This window comes from Triturus cristatus, chromosome 6 (assembly GCF_964204655.1).
Source record: "Triturus cristatus chromosome 6, aTriCri1.1, whole genome shotgun sequence".
In the NCBI taxonomy this organism is placed as follows: Eukaryota; Metazoa; Chordata; class Amphibia; order Caudata; family Salamandridae; genus Triturus; species Triturus cristatus.
The window spans coordinates 823118735-823137298 of record NC_140589.1 but is presented as its reverse complement, the minus strand read 5'-3'; the positions used below and the strand labels follow the sequence as shown (position 1 = coordinate 823137298).

At 48.7% G+C, this 18564-nt stretch overlaps 1 protein-coding gene across 1 annotated transcript in view; it reads right to left on the bottom strand.

The window, feature by feature from the left end:
* Window positions 1-18564, bottom strand: part of LOC146817928 (uncharacterized) — a 126018-nt gene that overhangs the window by 16951 nt on the left and 90503 nt on the right. Inside the window, exons 8-11 of the mRNA XM_085609711.1 lie at window positions 17825-17911; window positions 16626-16701; window positions 5569-5621; window positions 950-1024 (exon numbers count right to left, since the gene is read on the bottom strand). Coding sequence (XP_085465837.1) covers window positions 950-1024; window positions 5569-5621; window positions 16626-16701; window positions 17825-17911 — 291 coding nt within the window. The remainder of the gene's footprint in view (window positions 1-949; window positions 1025-5568; window positions 5622-16625; window positions 16702-17824; window positions 17912-18564) is intronic.

Below are 18564 nucleotides of genomic sequence, written 5' to 3'. Positions count from 1 at the left end.
GAAAATTGCCTGTATGACACACAAGGCACTGCATCACAAAACCCCACGATACCTTGCAGAGAAATTAGTACTATTGGGTGGTAACAGAACCAACAGGAGTTCTTGTAACCTTCTACTTAAACCACAACGATTTACCAAGAAGAAAACGTATAACCGCTACTTCTCAGGAATGGCCCCTAGGATTTGGAATGCCTTACCCCCAAAAACAAGACAGAACCCTCACGCAGCATCCTTTAAAAATGAAGTGAAATTGATTCTCCTGGCCAAATTCACTGGAACTATTAGATGCAGGCTTGTAGATATTTGCTATGCTAGAACAGTTACCATTGCTTGTACTAATATAACCAATAATATTTTGTATGTATATGTCTATTTCCTCTATTTCCTTTATTTGTTGTAAAGCGCTCTGATACCCGCAAGGGTCTTGTCCGCGCTATATAAAACATTCAATATAAAAATAAAAATAAAATAAACAAACAGTGGAGTGACCATCACTAATCATTGCAAATTGTTTAATGTGTTCTACTCGACCTCAGTTTAGATGGGGAAGTGAGGGGACAAGGCAGGGTAGAAAAGGGGAGGATGGGGAGAAAGGAACCATGCTTTTGATCCAGATATGAAGGGAAAGACCAAGGAAAGGTGGATATTGCCCACCAAGAGGGAGGAGCTTGATGTTAATATTAGGCAGGCCCATAAGGGTAGGAAGGATGGAGGTGTTATCAGCAGGACATGAGCCAGTGGATAGGAGGATGGACTAAGGATGCAGAGGTATCGAAGATATGTTGATGGTGCACAGAAACCCACTTTGCAGACTAGGCTGTTCTATCACCGAGTGTGAGCCAGGTTAAAGGATGATGATGAGTTTATAGTGAAACCACTGGCAGAAGACAATACTGATAATGTGTTCATTACTTGCATCCCCCATTCACTCACATCTCCTTTCACTTACCCTCTCAGTTAGGCAACGGTAAGGTCCAAGAAACCTGTTCTTTTGCATTTCACCCCTTACAGGTTCCAGTGGTTTCTGTGAGGATACCAAAAAAGGGCATCAGTCAAGGCCCTGAGACCCAATACAGGGACCACCATAATTATCCACACTCCTTTTCAGAAGACAGCAACGCATATTCTCTTAACTGTTATAGAATATCAAATATACTCTACCTAGATAGTAAGTTGATTACAGACTATGGATTGTCGAAGTAGTAATTAGGAACAGCAGTGTTTGATTTTCCAGCCAATAAGAAAGCAGTTGTGTCAGTGAAGATAACTAGCAATGACAAAGTCACTTGCATTTTTATTCATGACTAAAATATTTTTCAAAGCATGCATATTTTCAATGCATTTCTGAGAAAATCGTGTCATGATTCAGTGAGCTTTTTAGAGGTAAATGATGCATTCCAGTGCAAACACTCCATAGGAGACAGAATGATAAGAACAGCCAGTAGCATTAGGTGACATAGAAAGGTTCCTCTAGACGGAACTAAAGCCCACTCTGTGTATTTTGAAGAAATAATTTTAAAAAGTCACAGCTGCAGTGTCAAACCAGCCCAAATAAAAAAGGCTACTTGGGCAGCAATTTATAGTGTTTAAAGAAAAGCAAGGGAGATAAACCTGTAAGTCAAGGATCACTTGTATATATAAAACTGGTGCAGTCTTGGCACCTCCTCCTGAAGAGCGGAGGAGCGGCGCCCCGCCTAATGCCAGTGCAGCAGGACAACACAAATAAATAAAATGGAATGTCAATGCCATTTTATTTATTTGCCACCGCACCGTCTCCCTCTGTGTACAGTGCGAGGGTGGGGGCGGGCTGAATCCTGCAAATGCAGGATTACAGCACTGGTCTACAGTGTGCATGTCGGATTGGCTAGCTGTCTTCCGACGGCCAACCCGACATGCCAGCAATCCAAAGGCTGTGAAACAGCCTGGAGATTGCTGTCACGGGACCCTAGCCTTAAAATGAGCGCTGGGTTAGCCTGCTCCAACCAATCCTGGAGCTACTCTCATGCTGATGAGAGTAGCTCCAGGATGGGTTGGATCGTGTTCCACTGGGCAGTAAGGGAAGTCCTTCCCTTTCCTGCTCGTGGACAACCAGGATCTGATTTCCAGCAGAGAAGTGCCACATCGGTCATGCCCCTGACCCTTATGGTTAGTATAAGGCCATCGCGCCCCACCATAATTTTTTTAACTCTAGCCGTACCAGGTAACTTTTTGAAGAAAGCATCAGACTGACAAACTGATGGTAAAGGGAGCAGGAAGAAAACATTTTTAAAAGCAGCACAAGGATACAATTAGGCATCCAAAGGCTAGTAAATAGAGCTTCATGTTGTCCATCATAAACCCACAACGAGATAAGCAGGAGAGGTGACAGTGGCCTGAACACTTAGGTAGCATAGGTAATAATGGCCTTCTGATGTAAGCGGTGAGTAACAATGCGCCATGAAGGAGGCAGGACCAATAACAATATCAACTTGAGAGAAACAGTAGCAGTGTAGGGGAGATGCCCCCCTCAGATAGGAAATTAAGGAAGCATAATGGGTTACACCAGGGCCCTATTACACATAGGGCGCAATTTCCCTGTTTGCGCCATATCGTACCTTAAAACATGTGCACTGGGCGCAAACAGGGAAAGTGTGCCCTATTACATTGAATGCGCTGCCCCTCGGGCAGCCGCAAAGTCGTGCTGCCCTGGGGGCTGAGCATTCAAATGAAAAACGGCGTGACCTTGAAGCAGCTACTCTGTGTTCCACTGTGCAGGCGGCAACCCACCTGTACTTTTAAGAGGGGTGGGAGATCCCCTTTCAGGCGGGTGCACTGAGTGACTGCACCTGCATACAAGGTGTTGTCTGGTGGGGTCCATAGGACCCCCTTTTCCCCCTTCAGAGAGGAGCTATCAGGGGCGCACTGACAGCTTCTTTGCCTCTGCGCCCAATTCTATAACACAGGGGCAAAGGGACTCCCTCATTTGCATGGGGCCACACCCCTATGCAAATGAGGGCACGCCCTCGACTATAGGCCTGGCACTGCAAATCTGTATTACAGAACGAACTGCACAAGCGTCTGCATCCCTTTCTGTAATACCAAAGTGCACTGTGGGCACGCAATGAGGGCGCACATGCTTGTTGGGCCCATGGGGAATTTTCCATAATACTGGTAGGCAATTTATGACCCCATCAAGCAAGCAGCAGCAGTAGTCAGCGCCCTCTATTGGTGCTTACCAAAGGTGCAAGGGAGATCATGCAGAGAATCCAGTCTTTTGTCTTTTACTGCACCCTAAAGCGTAAGCGCCCCTAGATGGATGTATCCTAAATACCAACACCAGTTTGTGCTATGTTATATTATGCCATACTAATAATGGCAATACAGCGCAACACACATTTATTAGCATGACTTAACATTTTATATAGCACAACACAATTCTGGTGCCTGCCACATAACAGAATCCTACATGCAGGGAATCAAATTAACTCATCAGTTGTAGATCTGCCCAGTCTTGAGCTGCTTCTGTGACCTCTAACGGCTGACCTGACAGATGAAGCTGTCCTAGCAGTCTGTGCCAGGTGGCAGGGGCCGGAATCAGAAAAGAGCGACACCCAACATTGCCTCCTGATCAGGAACCAAGACTGCAATGTCATATAGCAAAGCAGCACGCAGCGCTATGAACAATACATACAAGTTTTAACAGGCATTGCCAAAACCAAGGGTCTGATCGTCATTTTCAGTTATAACCAGGCCTACTGAGTTGGGCCTGTGACCAATGTTCCAATGCAGAGCTTAGCATCAATCTTGTGCTATTTGACCGCCACATAATAAAATATACCCTGCTACCAACCATGATGGCATTCGCAATTAGGCTAGGGGTCTGCATTGCCCATTCCCCAACGGGTCCAAATTGGTGAGGGCTTATTAGTTTTGCATCATGATGCATAAGAAACTGGATAAACGCAGTGCTTAATTTCAGATTATTCCAGGTCCCCAAAGCTAATGGAATGGCTGGGGAGGCAGGTATTAGTAATTTTTTATCTATACTTTATTCATAAACAACCGTTGTTCTGCTCATTTACAAATTAGATGAGCAGCGCCACCACGTGGCAGACTGTCATACGTGCAGTGTTCACAATTAAGTGTCGGTGCCAAGCACCAAAAACCAATGAAGTGCCAGTGGTGAGCACCGGAAACCACCGGGTCAAATTAAGCACTGGATAAACGTGTGGCTCGGTTGCGGGTATTTAAACTTACCTAACCATTCTGCAGCTCTCCTCATTACAGCCCTTCTGCTGCTTAACAATTATGTGACATTAATGTTTTCTAGGATGAATCAGTCAACCGTTCATAAATGCCTGCACATTGGCGAGGCAAAGAGAAAACATTTCTGGCCCTTCACCCTCCTCTTGTCTGTTCGCCTAAGTGTGCTGCTGCTCCAATTTGTTACCTAATGTTAACCATGCCCATTGGTATTTTATTCAGTAATTATTGTTAAAAGGGTCATTCAGACCCAGTTCAAAGAATGGTGCATTTCAATCCTTATGAGAAGGGCCATTCAGACCAATGTACTTAAGAATATGTATAAAAAGAGGTATGCGGTTCAGAAATTACAAGATAATCTTTGTAAAAGGCGTAAAAAAGAATGAAAGACTGAGTAAAATCTCCATGGGTCAGAGATTACAACAAAGGAATCACACATATGGATGGGGCTGACATATGATAGCTTGCCAGAGTGTGCCGGAAGTGATTATTCTGTCACCACGTGTTATGCCACCGTAGCATGGTCCCCAAGGAGGCAATGCCTCTTCATACAACAGGAACCGCTGCGTTGGGTTCCACTGCTTAAAACGAGCCAGCTGTTTTTGGTGCTTGGCACTGGCATTACATTGTCAACACCGGCTCTTGTGACAGTCTGCCACAAGGTGGCGCTGTCTGGCTAATTTAGAGATGAGCACAGCAACAATTTAATATACATAAAAATGACTATTTCCTGCCGCCCAAGCCATTCTTATAGCTTTGGAGGCCTGAAATAGTCAGAATTGTCACACTTGCACGAGTGGGATGGTTGGTAGTTGTGTTGTTACTATCATTGGCAGAGTGACAGGGGCAATGTGTGATGCAAGCTGCTGTGGCCTTCTGACGAGAGCCCTGGCACTTGTTATTTTACAAATTAAGCACTGCTAAAGTGATCATTTAAGAAATTAGGGGCATATTATCAAGAACGGCGTTAAAATTATCACCGCTTTAGTGGTAGGAAACTGCCGCTAAAGCAGCGATAATGGGCTTGATAATATGCCGCAGAGAATTCCAATAGAAGCCCATGTTCACACCAGAACATGGGCTTCTATGGGAATTCTCAAGGGCATATTATCAAGCCCATTATCGCCGCTTTAGCGGCAGTTTTCTGCCGATAAAGAGGCGATAATTTTAACGCCGGACCTTGATAATATGCCCCTTAGAACTCTGAACAAATAAAATAGCTTCTCAATTGCAGGCCATAACAAGTGTGTTGTAAATGGCAACCTCTTCCCTTATATGTTAACACATGGAAAAAGCTCAGTGGAGAGACATTATCACAGTACTTACTTGAATGTCAAGCACTTGATCGCCTGCGTTCGATGGTGTGATCTGATGTGTCTCTAAAGTTTGGGGGGAAAAAGATAATAGACAAACGTCAATTTTCTAATCAGATGACAGACCCTTGATCTAAAGGAACATCCGTTGGAACTTTTATCTTTTTTATTTTCAGGTCATCTCCGATTATAAGGTTAAATGTAAAACAACCTATGAAGACTGTTCAGTCAGTGAACACTACAAGGAAATATTTCTTACTAAAAGGAAATGCAACTTTGGTATTTTTACTTTGTGATTTGTTTCTTTCACTCATTATTAGGATACAGCAGGCATTTGTAGCAGAACCCTGGTCTGCGCTGTAGCAGTGCAACAGGAAAAGGTTGACACAGAAATGGAGGATACATTTGGAGAAATGTCTTCTATCTCCCCCCTTGTCTAACTTAAGAGATCATGCCTCAAATCATCCTGTCCGAATACTATAAATAGCAAGCATAGCTTTTTAAATTGATGACCGACCCAAACCTACAGCTAGAGTTTGGTAGCATGATAAGCAGTCCTCCAGAAGGGAAAAGGAGGATCATAATGGTCCTGTTGGACCTGCGATGGGCAAGCCCAGCACAAAGGGGGGTAGCTTGGCTCGAGTGACAAGGCGGTAGAAGGCTGTTGTGTTAAGCCGGCTATGACCAAATAATAACTCCCTGCACACCACATAAAAAGAAGGACACCACACCACTGTTATAGAAAAATACGTTTAGTTTATGTAAAAGTTCTCTGGGTTGGAAGAAGTTCAATTAGTTAATCACATTCACCTTTCTTACATGGGTTTGATTAGCTGTGTACTGGTTGCGTAGGAATAAATGGTTGGACTCTAATAAATAAATATACTGGATAAATATCAGGATTCAATACATTTGGAATAAATATCAGCAATGACTGGAATAAATATCAGCAAAACATCACAGTTGCATAGCAAGTTAGATACCGATCGTTTCACATAAATATCTCAGGGTCATACTGGTATCGCTGCCACCAATTAATCACTTTCAGGGTAAACACATTTAGATTGCCATTTAATGCGGAATGCGCGCTCTTACAGTTTTTGAAGTGTTCACGGGTTCGGGCTCTCTGGGCACAAGATACTCGTGATAATCCTTTAGTTGCACTTAAGCATATTGCGCGTGTATCTGGAAGATAAATACATACAATGACTGCGGCAATTACACTCCGCGGCCAGCCGGTTTAATACTACTGCGGCCGGAGGAGTCTGTGCACTTCTGTCAACGCAGGCCGGGTCTCCGAAAGCGGCTTCAGTTCACGAGTCCTCAGACCGTTGAACGGGCTGCCGGAGGGGTCAAACTACCTGCGCGCACAGTTCAAAATTGGAGCCGCACCTCACTCCCGGAACAATGCGGCAACTTCAGGGGAAGAGACGGTCCCACCTCACTTTAGCTGCGCCGGTAAGCGCTCCAGTCAGTATGGCCCTTCTCCCAAGGGCGAAGGGGGGTTCCAGGGGCTCCGCGATCCACCCTCCGATCTCACTCACGGGGGGGCTCCCGCCCACAACAACAGTCCCCAAGTCACTCGGGCAGGTCAGAGACGGTACTCTCGCCCAAATGAAGGCCAGCCTTTCCCCGCCCCAGCGCAGCACCTCACCTTCTGTCCACGATCAGCGCTTCGACGGCGGTGGGTTCAGAGACGTCCGAACGCCCGCCAGGAGGCACTTAAGTTGAAGGGGCCCTGTCAAGGGTCGCAGTCGCGATCACACCACTGGGGGAGGCGGGGAGGCTCTAACTATGTCCAAAGTCTCTGAGGGGCAATTGGGCACTCGCTGGCCAGGCGCTGAAGGCGAGAGGTCACTGCTCGCGCTTCTGACTGGAACGCCAGTCAGGGTCCACGCCAACAACCTCGGCTGTACTTCTGCCTGCGCTATCAGCTGCCTCAGGGGGGGGAACAGGGCAGGTGTCAATCTGGTGTCAAGTCCTCTTCTATGTTTCTTCCCTTCTCCACTTTTTCTCATCATGGCCGCCAGGGACTGGGCCTTTTATAGCCAGTGCCCTGGGGTGCCAGCACGAGCCAGAAGGTTCTAGAACCTTCCCTGGCTGTGTCAATGACATGGCCCTTCCAAGGTATCTTTTTGGTCATTAGGAGCCACCATACTGGGCTTCCTAAGGCAGCCATTTTGTGTACTTGTAACTTCTGAGGGGATTCCTGTCAGGTTTGCAGGTTACACAAAGTGCGCCAAAACCTCCAAAGGGTCAGAGGTCAGAAGGACTCCAATGGGAGTCACTCTCATAGGGGACAATGGTGTCCACCATTTTAGGGTTGACAACCTCAGTGTGTAATGCCACCGGTTCCGTCAGGCGCCTTGTACATAGGTGCCAGGAACTTGGTGAGCAACTGAGCGTCAAGGAGCATCTAACCCCATGGGACAACCCACAAAAAGGTCCTGGTAGACAAATAAAAAGCGACAAATTTTAGGAGGCACGGGGGAACAAAATAAATCATGGTGTGAGGGGACTCTCAGAAGCAGACAGGTCTAACACGCGTCCCCCCCAGCTGAAAGTGGGGAGAGCTACCCAACCCCTTGGGAGTCCTCAACACTAAGGCGGAAATACCTGGAGAGACCGTCTGCATTGGCGTGGTCAGCTCCGGGCCGATGTTCCACCCGAAAGTCCATTCCCTGTAGGGAGATAGACCACCTCAACAGTTTTGGGTTTTCCCCCTTCATCTGCATGAGCCAACGAAGGGGTCGGTGGTCTGTCTGAACCAGGAAGTGCGAACCAAACAGGTATGGTCGCAGCTTCTTCAGTGCCCAGACCACCGCAAAGGCTTCCCGCTCAATGGTACTCCATCTCTGTTCCCGGGGAAGTAGTCTCCGTGAAAGGAAGATCATGGGCTGATCCAGACCCTCTTCATTGAGTTGCGATAGCACCGCCCCAATGCCAATGTCGGATGCGTCTGTCTGGACAATGAATTCCTTCGAGAAGTCTGGAGCTTTCAAAACTGGAGCGTTGCACAATGCCTGTTTCAGAGTGTCGAAGGCTCGTTGGCAAGCCTCGGTCCAGATGACTCTCCTGGGTTGCTTCTTGGCCGTGAGTTCAGTAAGGGGAGCCACGATAGTGCCATACCCCTTCACGAACCGTCTGTAGTAACCTGTGAGGCCCAGGAAGGCTCGGACCTCAGTCTGGGTCTTGGGGGGTTCCCAGGCCACGATTGCCTCAATCTTTGCCTGAAGGGGTTGCACCGTTTCCCGGCCCACCAAGTGACCTAAGTACACCACCAACCCCTGCCCAATCTGACACTTGCTGGCCTTGATCGTCAGACCAGCTTGTTCCAGGGCCTGGAGAACGTCTTGCAGGTGCTGCAAGTGATCCTCCCAACTGCTACTGAAGACAGCAATGTCGTCAAGGTAAGCAGCAGAGAAGGATTCCTTCCCAGTGAGGATCATGTTCACCAGCCGCTGGAAGGTTGCAGGAGCGTTCTTGAGCCCAAAGGGCATCACACAGAACTGGTAGTGTCCATCAGGTGTGGAGAAGGCTGACCTTTCCCTCGCTCCACCAGTTATAGGAATCTGCCAGTACCCTGCTGTGAGGTCAATGGTACTCAGATATTGGGCAGCTCCCAACCGGTCAATTAGTTCATCCGCCCGAGGGATCGGATGAGCATCGGTCTTCGTGACCAAATTAAGTCCTCGATAGTCCACGCAGAATCGCAATTCTGGCGTGGTGCCAGGTGGTGCAGCTTTAGGAACTAAAACCACCGGGCTAGACCAAGGGCTATTTGAACGTTCAATAACTCCGAGCTCCAGCATCTTAGCTACTTCACTTCGGATGCTGGCCTTCACCTTGTCCGACAGCCGGTAAGACTTAGACTTCACAGGTGGGCTGTCGCCGGTGTCCACGTCATGAACACACAGATGGGTCTTACCCGGGACAAGGGAGAACAGAGGAGAGAATGACCCCAGGACCTGGCGGCATTCCTCCTGCTGCTCCGGAGTTAGGGATGGTGAGAGTTTCACTCCCTCCAATGACCCATCCTTTTCTTGAGACGCCAACAGGTCGGGGAGAGGCTCAGTGTCCTCTTCCTCCGATCCATCAGTCACCAGGATCAACATGACTTCGGGCCTCTCATAGTGGGGCTTGAGGCGATTGGCATGCAGCACCCGACGTGGATGCCATGGGGTCTTGACGTCCACCAGGTAGGTAGACTTGCCCATCTTTTCCAATACCTCATATGGGCCTGTCCAATGGTTCTGAAGAGCGCTTAGCTCTCCCGGTTCCATCACCCACACCTTCTGTCCAGGCTCCAGCTCCACTGGGTGAGCGTTGTGGTCATACCACGCTTTCATCACTGCCTGGCTGGCTTCCAAGTTGTCAGAAGCTTGCTTCCACAACTTAGCCATTTGGCTCCGGAAGGCCAGCATATAGCTCACCACGTCCTGGGGAACTTTCCGGGGAGACTTTTCCCATGAGTCCCTCACCAGGCTGAGAGGTCCACGTACAGGGTGCCCATACAGAAGCTCGAAGGGGCTAAAGCCCACTCCCTTCTGTGGCACTTCCCTGTAGGAAAAAAGTAAGCAGGGTAGGAGGACGTCCCATTTCCTCCGCAGGCTTTCGGGTAGACTTCTGATCATACCCTTCAACGTCTTGTTGGACCTTTCCACAAGGCCATTGGCCTGTGGGTGATAAGGAGTGGTGAACCGGTAGGTCACTCCACACTCCTTCCACATTGCCCGCATGTATGCTGACATGAAGTTGGTCCCCCTATCAGACACAACTTCCTTGGGGAAACCCACTCGGGTAAAGATCCCCATCAGGGCCTTTGCCACCACCGGTGCAGTGATGGTTCTCAGAGGAATTGCCTCTGGATACCTTGTGGCATGATCCACCAGTACCAGGATAAACCTGTGACCGGATGTTGTCGGTGGATCTAAGGGCCCAGCAATGTCGATGCCCACCCTTTCAAAGGGGGTGCCAACGACGGGAGGTGGTTCCAGGGGAGCCTTCAGCTTCGTCCCTGTTTTCCCACTGGCTTGGCATGACACACACGACCGACAATATGCGTCGGACGCCACCCTCATTCGAGGCCAATAAAAGTGGGGGACAAGCCTGGCAAAGGTCTTGTCCTGACCCAAGTGTCCTGCCAAGGGAGTCTCATGAGCCAACTCTAATAGGAAGGCTCGGTAACACTGTGGGACTACCAGGGCCCGTGACAATCCGTGCACTGGCGCCCTGGGTTCACTGTAGAGGAGGCCATCCTCCCAGTAAATACAATAGTTCCCAGACTCGTTACCCGCTGCTTGGGCTTCAGCCTGTTGCCTCAGACCCTTGAGGGTGGGACATTCCCTTTGTCCCCTGCTCAGTTCCTCCCTGGACGGACCTCCCTCCACTCGCCAATCAGCGGGGATAGGTAAGTTCTCCAACGGAACCATGTCCTCCTCCGTGGACTCCGGGTCCACCTCCGTAGGTGGCCTATCCGTCTCACGGGGCACGGACGTCGAGGCAGGCTCCTCCTGTCCTCGGCATGCTCCCTCATCAGCAGCTACGGGGTGGGCCATTGTTCCAGACTCCGACCCCTGCGGCTTCTCCTCCCGAGCAGTCGCCGACCTGGTACTCACACAGGCCCAATCAGGTATACCCAGCATCTCCGAATGAGTCCGGTATTCCACCTCCTTCCAAGCATTGTGCTCCATATCATTGCCCCGCAAACAATCGACTGGCACGGCGGGGCTTACGGCGACTCGAAGTGGACCTGCAACCCCTCCCCACTCAAAGGGAACCTCGGCCACAGGATAGTGGCCCATTCTGCCGTCAGCCAGTGCGGCTGGATGAAATACGCCCGGAACCACCTGCTCCGAGGACACCAGATGACTCCTTACCATAGTCATACTGGCTCCTGTATCTCTCAGAGCTTCCCCTCTATGGCCATTGATGGTGACCCACTGCCCATACTTGGTAGTATTCGAGGGCACCTGGATCTTTGGAACCATCTCCCGGTCACCCAGGGACACTAAGGTGACTCCCGCCCACTCCCTTCCCTCACTTAAGGGCATCTCCTCCCCGAGCGCTACACTAGCGACTCCCGGGGCCTTTCCTCCAGCGGGAGGGGGTGGTCTCTTTGGGCATTTCGGGTCTCCTTTGTAATGTCCAATACCACCGCACTCAAAGCAATGAACAACCCTTGGCTGCTGACTCTGGCCAGGGTTAGGGTTCTTCTGCGGGTTAGCCTTAGAGTTGGAAAAGGTGTTTTTCCCCTTAAAGTTATTTTGGGGGCCTTTGGAGAACTCCTGTTTCTTGTTATCTCCCCCCTCTTTCCTTAGGGGAGTGCCCTGTCCGGACTTCTGAGAATCTCCTCCAGTCCCCTTCGTGGACACTCGGGTACTTGCCCAAATGTCCGCCTCCTCAGCAAGCTTACGGGGGCAAGTAAGTGTGCTGTCTACCAGGTGTTGCCTCAGCTCGGGAAGGCATTTCTCGAGTAGATGCTCCTTGAGGATTAAGTCATACAACCCTTGATAGTCCTCCACCTCACTACCTTGGACCCACCCTTCCAGGGCTTTCTTGGCAAAATCCAGGAAGTCAACCCAATTTTGTGAGCTCAGCTTGTGGCTACCCCTAAACCTTTGCCGGTATTTCTCCGGGGTCAACCCAAACTTCCTAATGAGCGCCACCTTCATGGCGGGGTAGTCTACCTGTTCCTCCCGGTCTAGGGCCAATAGGGCATCCCTTCCTGTCGGAGGCATGTACCGGTATAATCCACCACCCCAGTGCTTCTCATGGATCCCATGGGCTCTTAAGGAGACCTCATAGGCTGCCAGCCACTTGGCTATGTCGTCCCCAGCGGAATAACTGGCGACTACGTCCTTTGGTAAATGGGGCCTGGGCTCCCTGGCAATTTCCTTGGACTCGACACCCCCCGGAGTATTGTTAATGGTCTTGAGGTCGAGTTCTCGTAACTTGAACTCATGTTCCATCCTCCTCCCTTCCATCTCCAGCTTGGCCAACTCCCACCTTAACTGTCTTTCCTCTCTCCTGTCGGCTAACTCGGTTTCTGATAACCCTCTTGATGACACACTACTGCCCTCCCGTGAGGCTACCTTGGGGCTGATAGACATCGCACCCACCCCCAGGGGACATTCTGTAATCATCTCCATGACAGTTTCCCTGTCTGATTCCTCCTCCTCTACCGTTCCCTCCATGTGTGCTTCCACCCAGGCTCGCAGACTAGTACGGAGCTCCTCTCTCTTGGTTCCTCGCCTAACGAACACTCCCCTTTCCTGACAGAACTCCCTGAGCTGTGCCACACTATAGGTCTCCAGCTCTGACATTTTGAATTCCATTTTTGTCAGTTGAAAGTGTGGACCACCACCCCGAAGTAGGTTATGAAGATAGGAACTTTCTCTGAGGATCACCTCCACCCACCTCCAGGAAAGAATTAAAAAAAAACAAAATCACAGAATTAGAAGGCCGCTGGGAGAATACTCCGGGTGTGTACCTGTGATGCACACTGAATTATTATGAGGTTCACAACAGCACGGCTCGTAATCCCAACCGCTGCCACCAATTTTATGTTGGACCTGCGATGGGCAAGCCCAGCACAAAGGGGGGTAGCTTGGCTCGAGTGACAAGGCGGTAGAAGGCTGTTGTGTTAAGCCGGCTATGACCAAATAATAACTCCCTGCACACCACATAAAAAGAAGGACACCACACCACTGTTATAGAAAAATATGTTTCGTTTATGTAAAAGTTCTCTGGGTTGGAAGAAGTTCAATTAGTTAATCACATTCACCTTTCTTACATGGGTTTGATTAGCTGTGTACTGGTTGCGTAGGAATAAATGGTTGGACTCTAATAAATAAATATACTGGATAAATATCAGGATTCAATACATTTGGAATAAATATCAGCAATGACTGGAATAAATATCAGCAAAACATCACAGTTGCATAGCAAGTTAGATACCGATCGTTTCACATAAATATCTCAGGGTCATACTGGTATCGCTGCCACCAATTAATCACTTTCAGGGTAAACACATTTAGATTGCCATTTAATGCGGAATGCGCGCTCTTACAGTTTTTGAAGTGTTCACGGGTTCGGGCTCTCTGGGCACAAGATACTCGTGATAATCCTTTAGTTGCACTTAAGCATATTGCGCGTGTATCTGGAAGATAAAGACATACAATGACTGCGGCAATTACACTCCGCGGCCAGCCGGTTTAATACTACTGCGGCCGGAGGAGTCTGTGCGCTTCTGTCAACGCAGGCGGGGTCTCCGAAGGCGGCTTCAGTTCACGAGTCCTCAGACCGTTGAACGGGCTGCCGGAGGGGTCAAACTACCTGCGCGCACAGTTCAAAATTGGAGCCGCACCTTAGTCCCGGAACAATGCGGCAACTTCAGGGGAAGAGACGGTCCCACCTCACTTTAGCTGCGCCGGTAAGCGCTCCAGTCAGTATGGCCCTTCTCCCAAGGGCGAAGGGGGGTTCCAGGGGCTCCGCGATCCTCCCTCCGATCTCACTCACGGGGGGGGGGGCTCCCGCCCACAACAACAGTCCCCAAGTCACTCGGGCAGGGCAGAGACGGTACTCTCGCCCAAATGAAGGCCAGCCTTTCCCCGCCCCAGCGCAGCACCTCACCTTCTGTCCACGATCAGCGCTTCGACGGCGGTGGGTTCGGAGACGTCCGAACGCCCGCCAGGAGGCACTTAAGTTGAAGGGGCCCTGTCAAGGGTCGCAGTCGCGATCTCACCACTGGGGGAGGCGGGGAGGCTCTAACTATGACCAAAGTCTCTGAGGGGCAATTGGGCACTCGCTGGCCAGGCGCTGAAGGCGAGAGGTCACTGCTCGCGCTTCTGACTGGAACGCCAGTCAGGGTCCACGCCAACAACCTCGGCTGTACTTCTGCCTGCGCTATCAGCTGCCTCAGGGGGGGGAACAGGGCAGGTGTCAATCTGGTGTCAGGTCCTCTTCTATGTTTCTTCTCTTCTCCACTTTTTCTCATCATGGCCGCCAGGGACTGGGCCTTTTATAGCCAGTGCCCTGGGGTGCCAGCACGAGCCAGAAGGTTCTAGAACCTTCCCTGGCTGTGTCAATGACATGGCCCTTCCAAGGTGTCTTTTTGGTCATTAGGAGCCACCATACTGGGCTTCCTAAGGCAGCCATTTTGTGTACTTGTAACTTCTGAGGGGATTCCTGTCAGGTTTGCAGGCTACACAAAGTGCGCCAAAACCTCCAAAGGGTCAGAGGTCAGAAGGACTCCAATGGGAGTCACTCTCATAGGGGACAATGGTGTCCACCATTTTAGGGTTGACAACCTCAGTGTGTAATGCCACCGGTTCCGTCAGGCGCCTTGTACATAGGTGCCAGGAACTTGGTGAGCAACTGAGCGTCAAGGAGCATCTAACCCCATGGGACAACACACAAAAAGGTCCTGGTAGACAAATAAAAAGCGACAAATTTTAGGAGGCACGGGGGAACAAAATAAATCATGGTGTGAGGGGACTCTCAGAAGCAGACAGGTCTAACAGGTCCTATCAAGTTACTGGAAAAACAAGGACATTTATTGCTAGTCATGCCATTGGGTGAATTGGACATCAATTTGTAAACCAGAGGTCATTCTCTATGGAATCTCACAGCAACTAGAGCAGACACACACACAGCATATGTTCTCATAAAAATGATATTGATAGTTAGCAAAGTTAAGAACCTAGGGTTCATTATAGAGCAAACCTCTCACTTTAACAAATTATGGACTTAGGCCAACAAGAATCTTTTTACCAACTGTTTGTGAGCTGAAAAACATCCTGTTAGTTTCTTGTAGACGGATCTAGATGAATTCCTGCCTAGTCTATGGCCGTACCTTGGCCAGTTCCCACTCCAAAAGCAAATTCTACAGTTCTAAGAACACTAAATGGGCAGTCTGGGCAATAGAAAGAAACAAAGGGCCTCATTTATGAAAAGTGTTTGCATCGCTGCATGAAGACAGCAATGCAACACTTTTCAGTGAGCCCTCCTTGTGACACCATGGATGTCCCGTATTTACTGTACAGCGCTCCATGTAGCAAAGTTTTACAGCTATGTCAGTATTCCTGGCGTATCTGTAGGGGCAAAAGTGCAACATTGCTGGGGTGTGTCTGAAAACAGGCAAAAATCCAGCAATGTGTTCTTTCACATGGGGCAAGCCCCATGTAAATAGGCCTGTGGTCAGTCTTACGCTTGCTGTTAAGTAGGCGTAAGGATTTGACGCAGTGGCATCCTAGAGGTGTCGCAGTGAAATCTCATAGATTTCACTGCGACATTTCTACGAGGCTTTTTTGCTGGAAACACCCACCCTGCATACATTTATACCTGATGCAGGTATAATGTAGCGCAGGTGTTTACAAAGTGACACATCTGCTTAGATGGCGTGACATGGCGTGGCCGCCTCTGGTGAACATTCAAACAGTGATGGTCAAAAAGACAGGAAAATGACAGTGCATACACGCCCAAGGTTTGAGGACTTGGGGGCATATCATCAAGGGCAATATCGCCACTTTAGCGGTACTTTTTGCCGCTAAAGCGGTGATATTTTTATCGCCCTATCAGCAAGCTGTCACTAACAGCTGTTAGCGACAGTTTACTGGCAATAGCGCCCCTTGTCAGCACGCCTCCCATCGCATCGCTAATGAGATGCAAAGGAGGCGTGCCTGACAAGACTCTCTTGGGAAAATATCGCGAACCCAGCTTCGTCATATTGACAACGAGGGTTAGCGATATTCAAAATCACGTTAAGTATGCCTTAACGCAGGAATTTAACGTCTGTTAAATTCCTGACTAAGGCATACCTAACATGGGGGGTGGATTGTGTGGCTAAACCCACAGGCCCTATCATCTAGGATATCACAGTTTCCCACCATGGAAAACTGCGATATCCCCACTATCTCTGGAATTTTAATCGCCTCGGCGATGCGCGTTGTTGATAACGCGCTAACCGGGCGATAAATGCCAGAGATAGACGGCGATAAATATGCAAGCGCTAAGCGCGCTATGCGATATTTATCGCCGGCCCTTGACAATATGCCCCTTGGTACTCACCAATCAGGAGGAGTAGCTCCTTTGCTTTCTGTTGTGCTGCTTGACCATCAATGGACAGAGGTTCTGGGGCAGAGATCTGCCAAGGAAAAGGAGACAATGTTTAGTGAAGAGGGTCATGTTCATTTACAGCCCACTTGCCATAAGATGCCCAGCAAGAGGATCACTGAACCCCAGCACGCTGAGCTGTTTGTAGTGAAGACCCTCCTTCCAAACTCACATCTCTTTCAGGGGCCCAAATTGCTCCTTATCAACCTAAATATTCCCTAACTAAACCAAAAACCAGCCAGCAGTAGGTGCCAGCTTGGGCTAGCATGTAGTAGTAGTAGTAGCTATCGAAAGTAAACAGACTCTAAAAGGCCTTTTCATTTTTCAGGTCCCCATGACATTCGGCCGGTCTTTGTTGCTGCAGTGTAATGAGCTGCGGGCAGATGGAAAATGTCTTTTTTTTTTCTTTACACAAAATCAGGAATCAGGAATAAACACCTGGTAAAAGACCCAGTAATTCTAGGTCCAGTCAGTTATCCCCCCCATTCCAGGGGTGAGACTGTAACTTACCTTGAGACAAGGTTGTGTTCTATATTTAAGAAAAGGTAATATAGAATACATTTTTGGTGCCAAAAAGAAAATTAAGAATTTTAATGGCATTCAGAATACTTAGCAGTGGAGACATGTTGACATGCTGCGCCCCTTTTAGAGATTGTTGGTCACTCTTGCACCCACTGGTATAAAGGTAGTTGGCATCATTGTCAGCCCTCTTGCAGTAAAGCCATTTGGTTTAATTTACCCAGTGAATGGAGATCAATAATATTGTCAATTCCGGATGCAGAACAAATGAATGATATGCTAAGTCCCCTGCTGGAGAGCTTGTGGCTAACATTCTGAGTTCTTTGCCATGATAACGAGTGATGATATCAATCACATCCCATGGAAATCATTGGTGAATTTCTCCATCCCCTTTGGAGACAGTGGGTGACATTTATAGCGATGTGGTCTAAAGCCAATGGGTGACATGCTTGGCACCATGCTATGGGGACCGGGTGGGGGCTTTCGCAGTCCTCTACCAAGAGCTGCCAGAGAATGGTCAGGCCTAGCTTTTCATCTTCGCTACCAAACCAGGAATTTTGCCCCAAAGTGATTATCTATAATATTTAGATAAGATGATTTCTTGGCAGAAGTTTCTCCTAAATAAAGTCCCTTACCACATTGTTCAGTGCTGTCAACACTTCCGGTAAAGAAACCTCCTTGCAGGCTTTGGCGACTCCAGCTCGTAGGAACTGTTCCAGGGGCTGCATGGAAAGGAACATGGAATTAAGATGACGGAAGCCTTTAGTAATGGGGTCTCTCAAACGTTTCATCCATTTGGTACCAGTTTCATTTACCACATCCACTTGCAACCTGATTACATGTTTATGAATCACAAATGACAAATCTTACCCCACTATGCAAATCAAACATAGCCGTCTGCTGGCAGCACTAGATGCATGTCCCATTCCACTAACTGAGAAGCACTACTTTAGGAAGTAGACAGAAGGATCAAGCTCCAACTTCAGAAAGGGAGTTCACAGTGGTCAAGGGGACTGAGGTGTTCTAGATCCTTGTGGTAGAGATTATCCACACTCTCAAAGGATTAGGTGATTGACATTCTCAGGTGGGAATTAATAATCTCCTTGTAGGGAGACATATGCATAAAGTCCTTGGTGGGGGTACTGATGAGGAATTATATGTGGAGGTTAGCATGATCTCAGGGAAAGCTCATTGAGATCTTTGAAGGTCGGAGGTGATAGGATACCTTAAGGGGTAACTAGACATAATATCGAAAAAATAACACCGAATGGACATAATATCGAGGTAAGAATATAGAATGGACAAAATATCGAATGGACATAATATAGTGGTTAAAAATATCGAATTGAAGGTAAGTAATATCGATCGTCAAAAT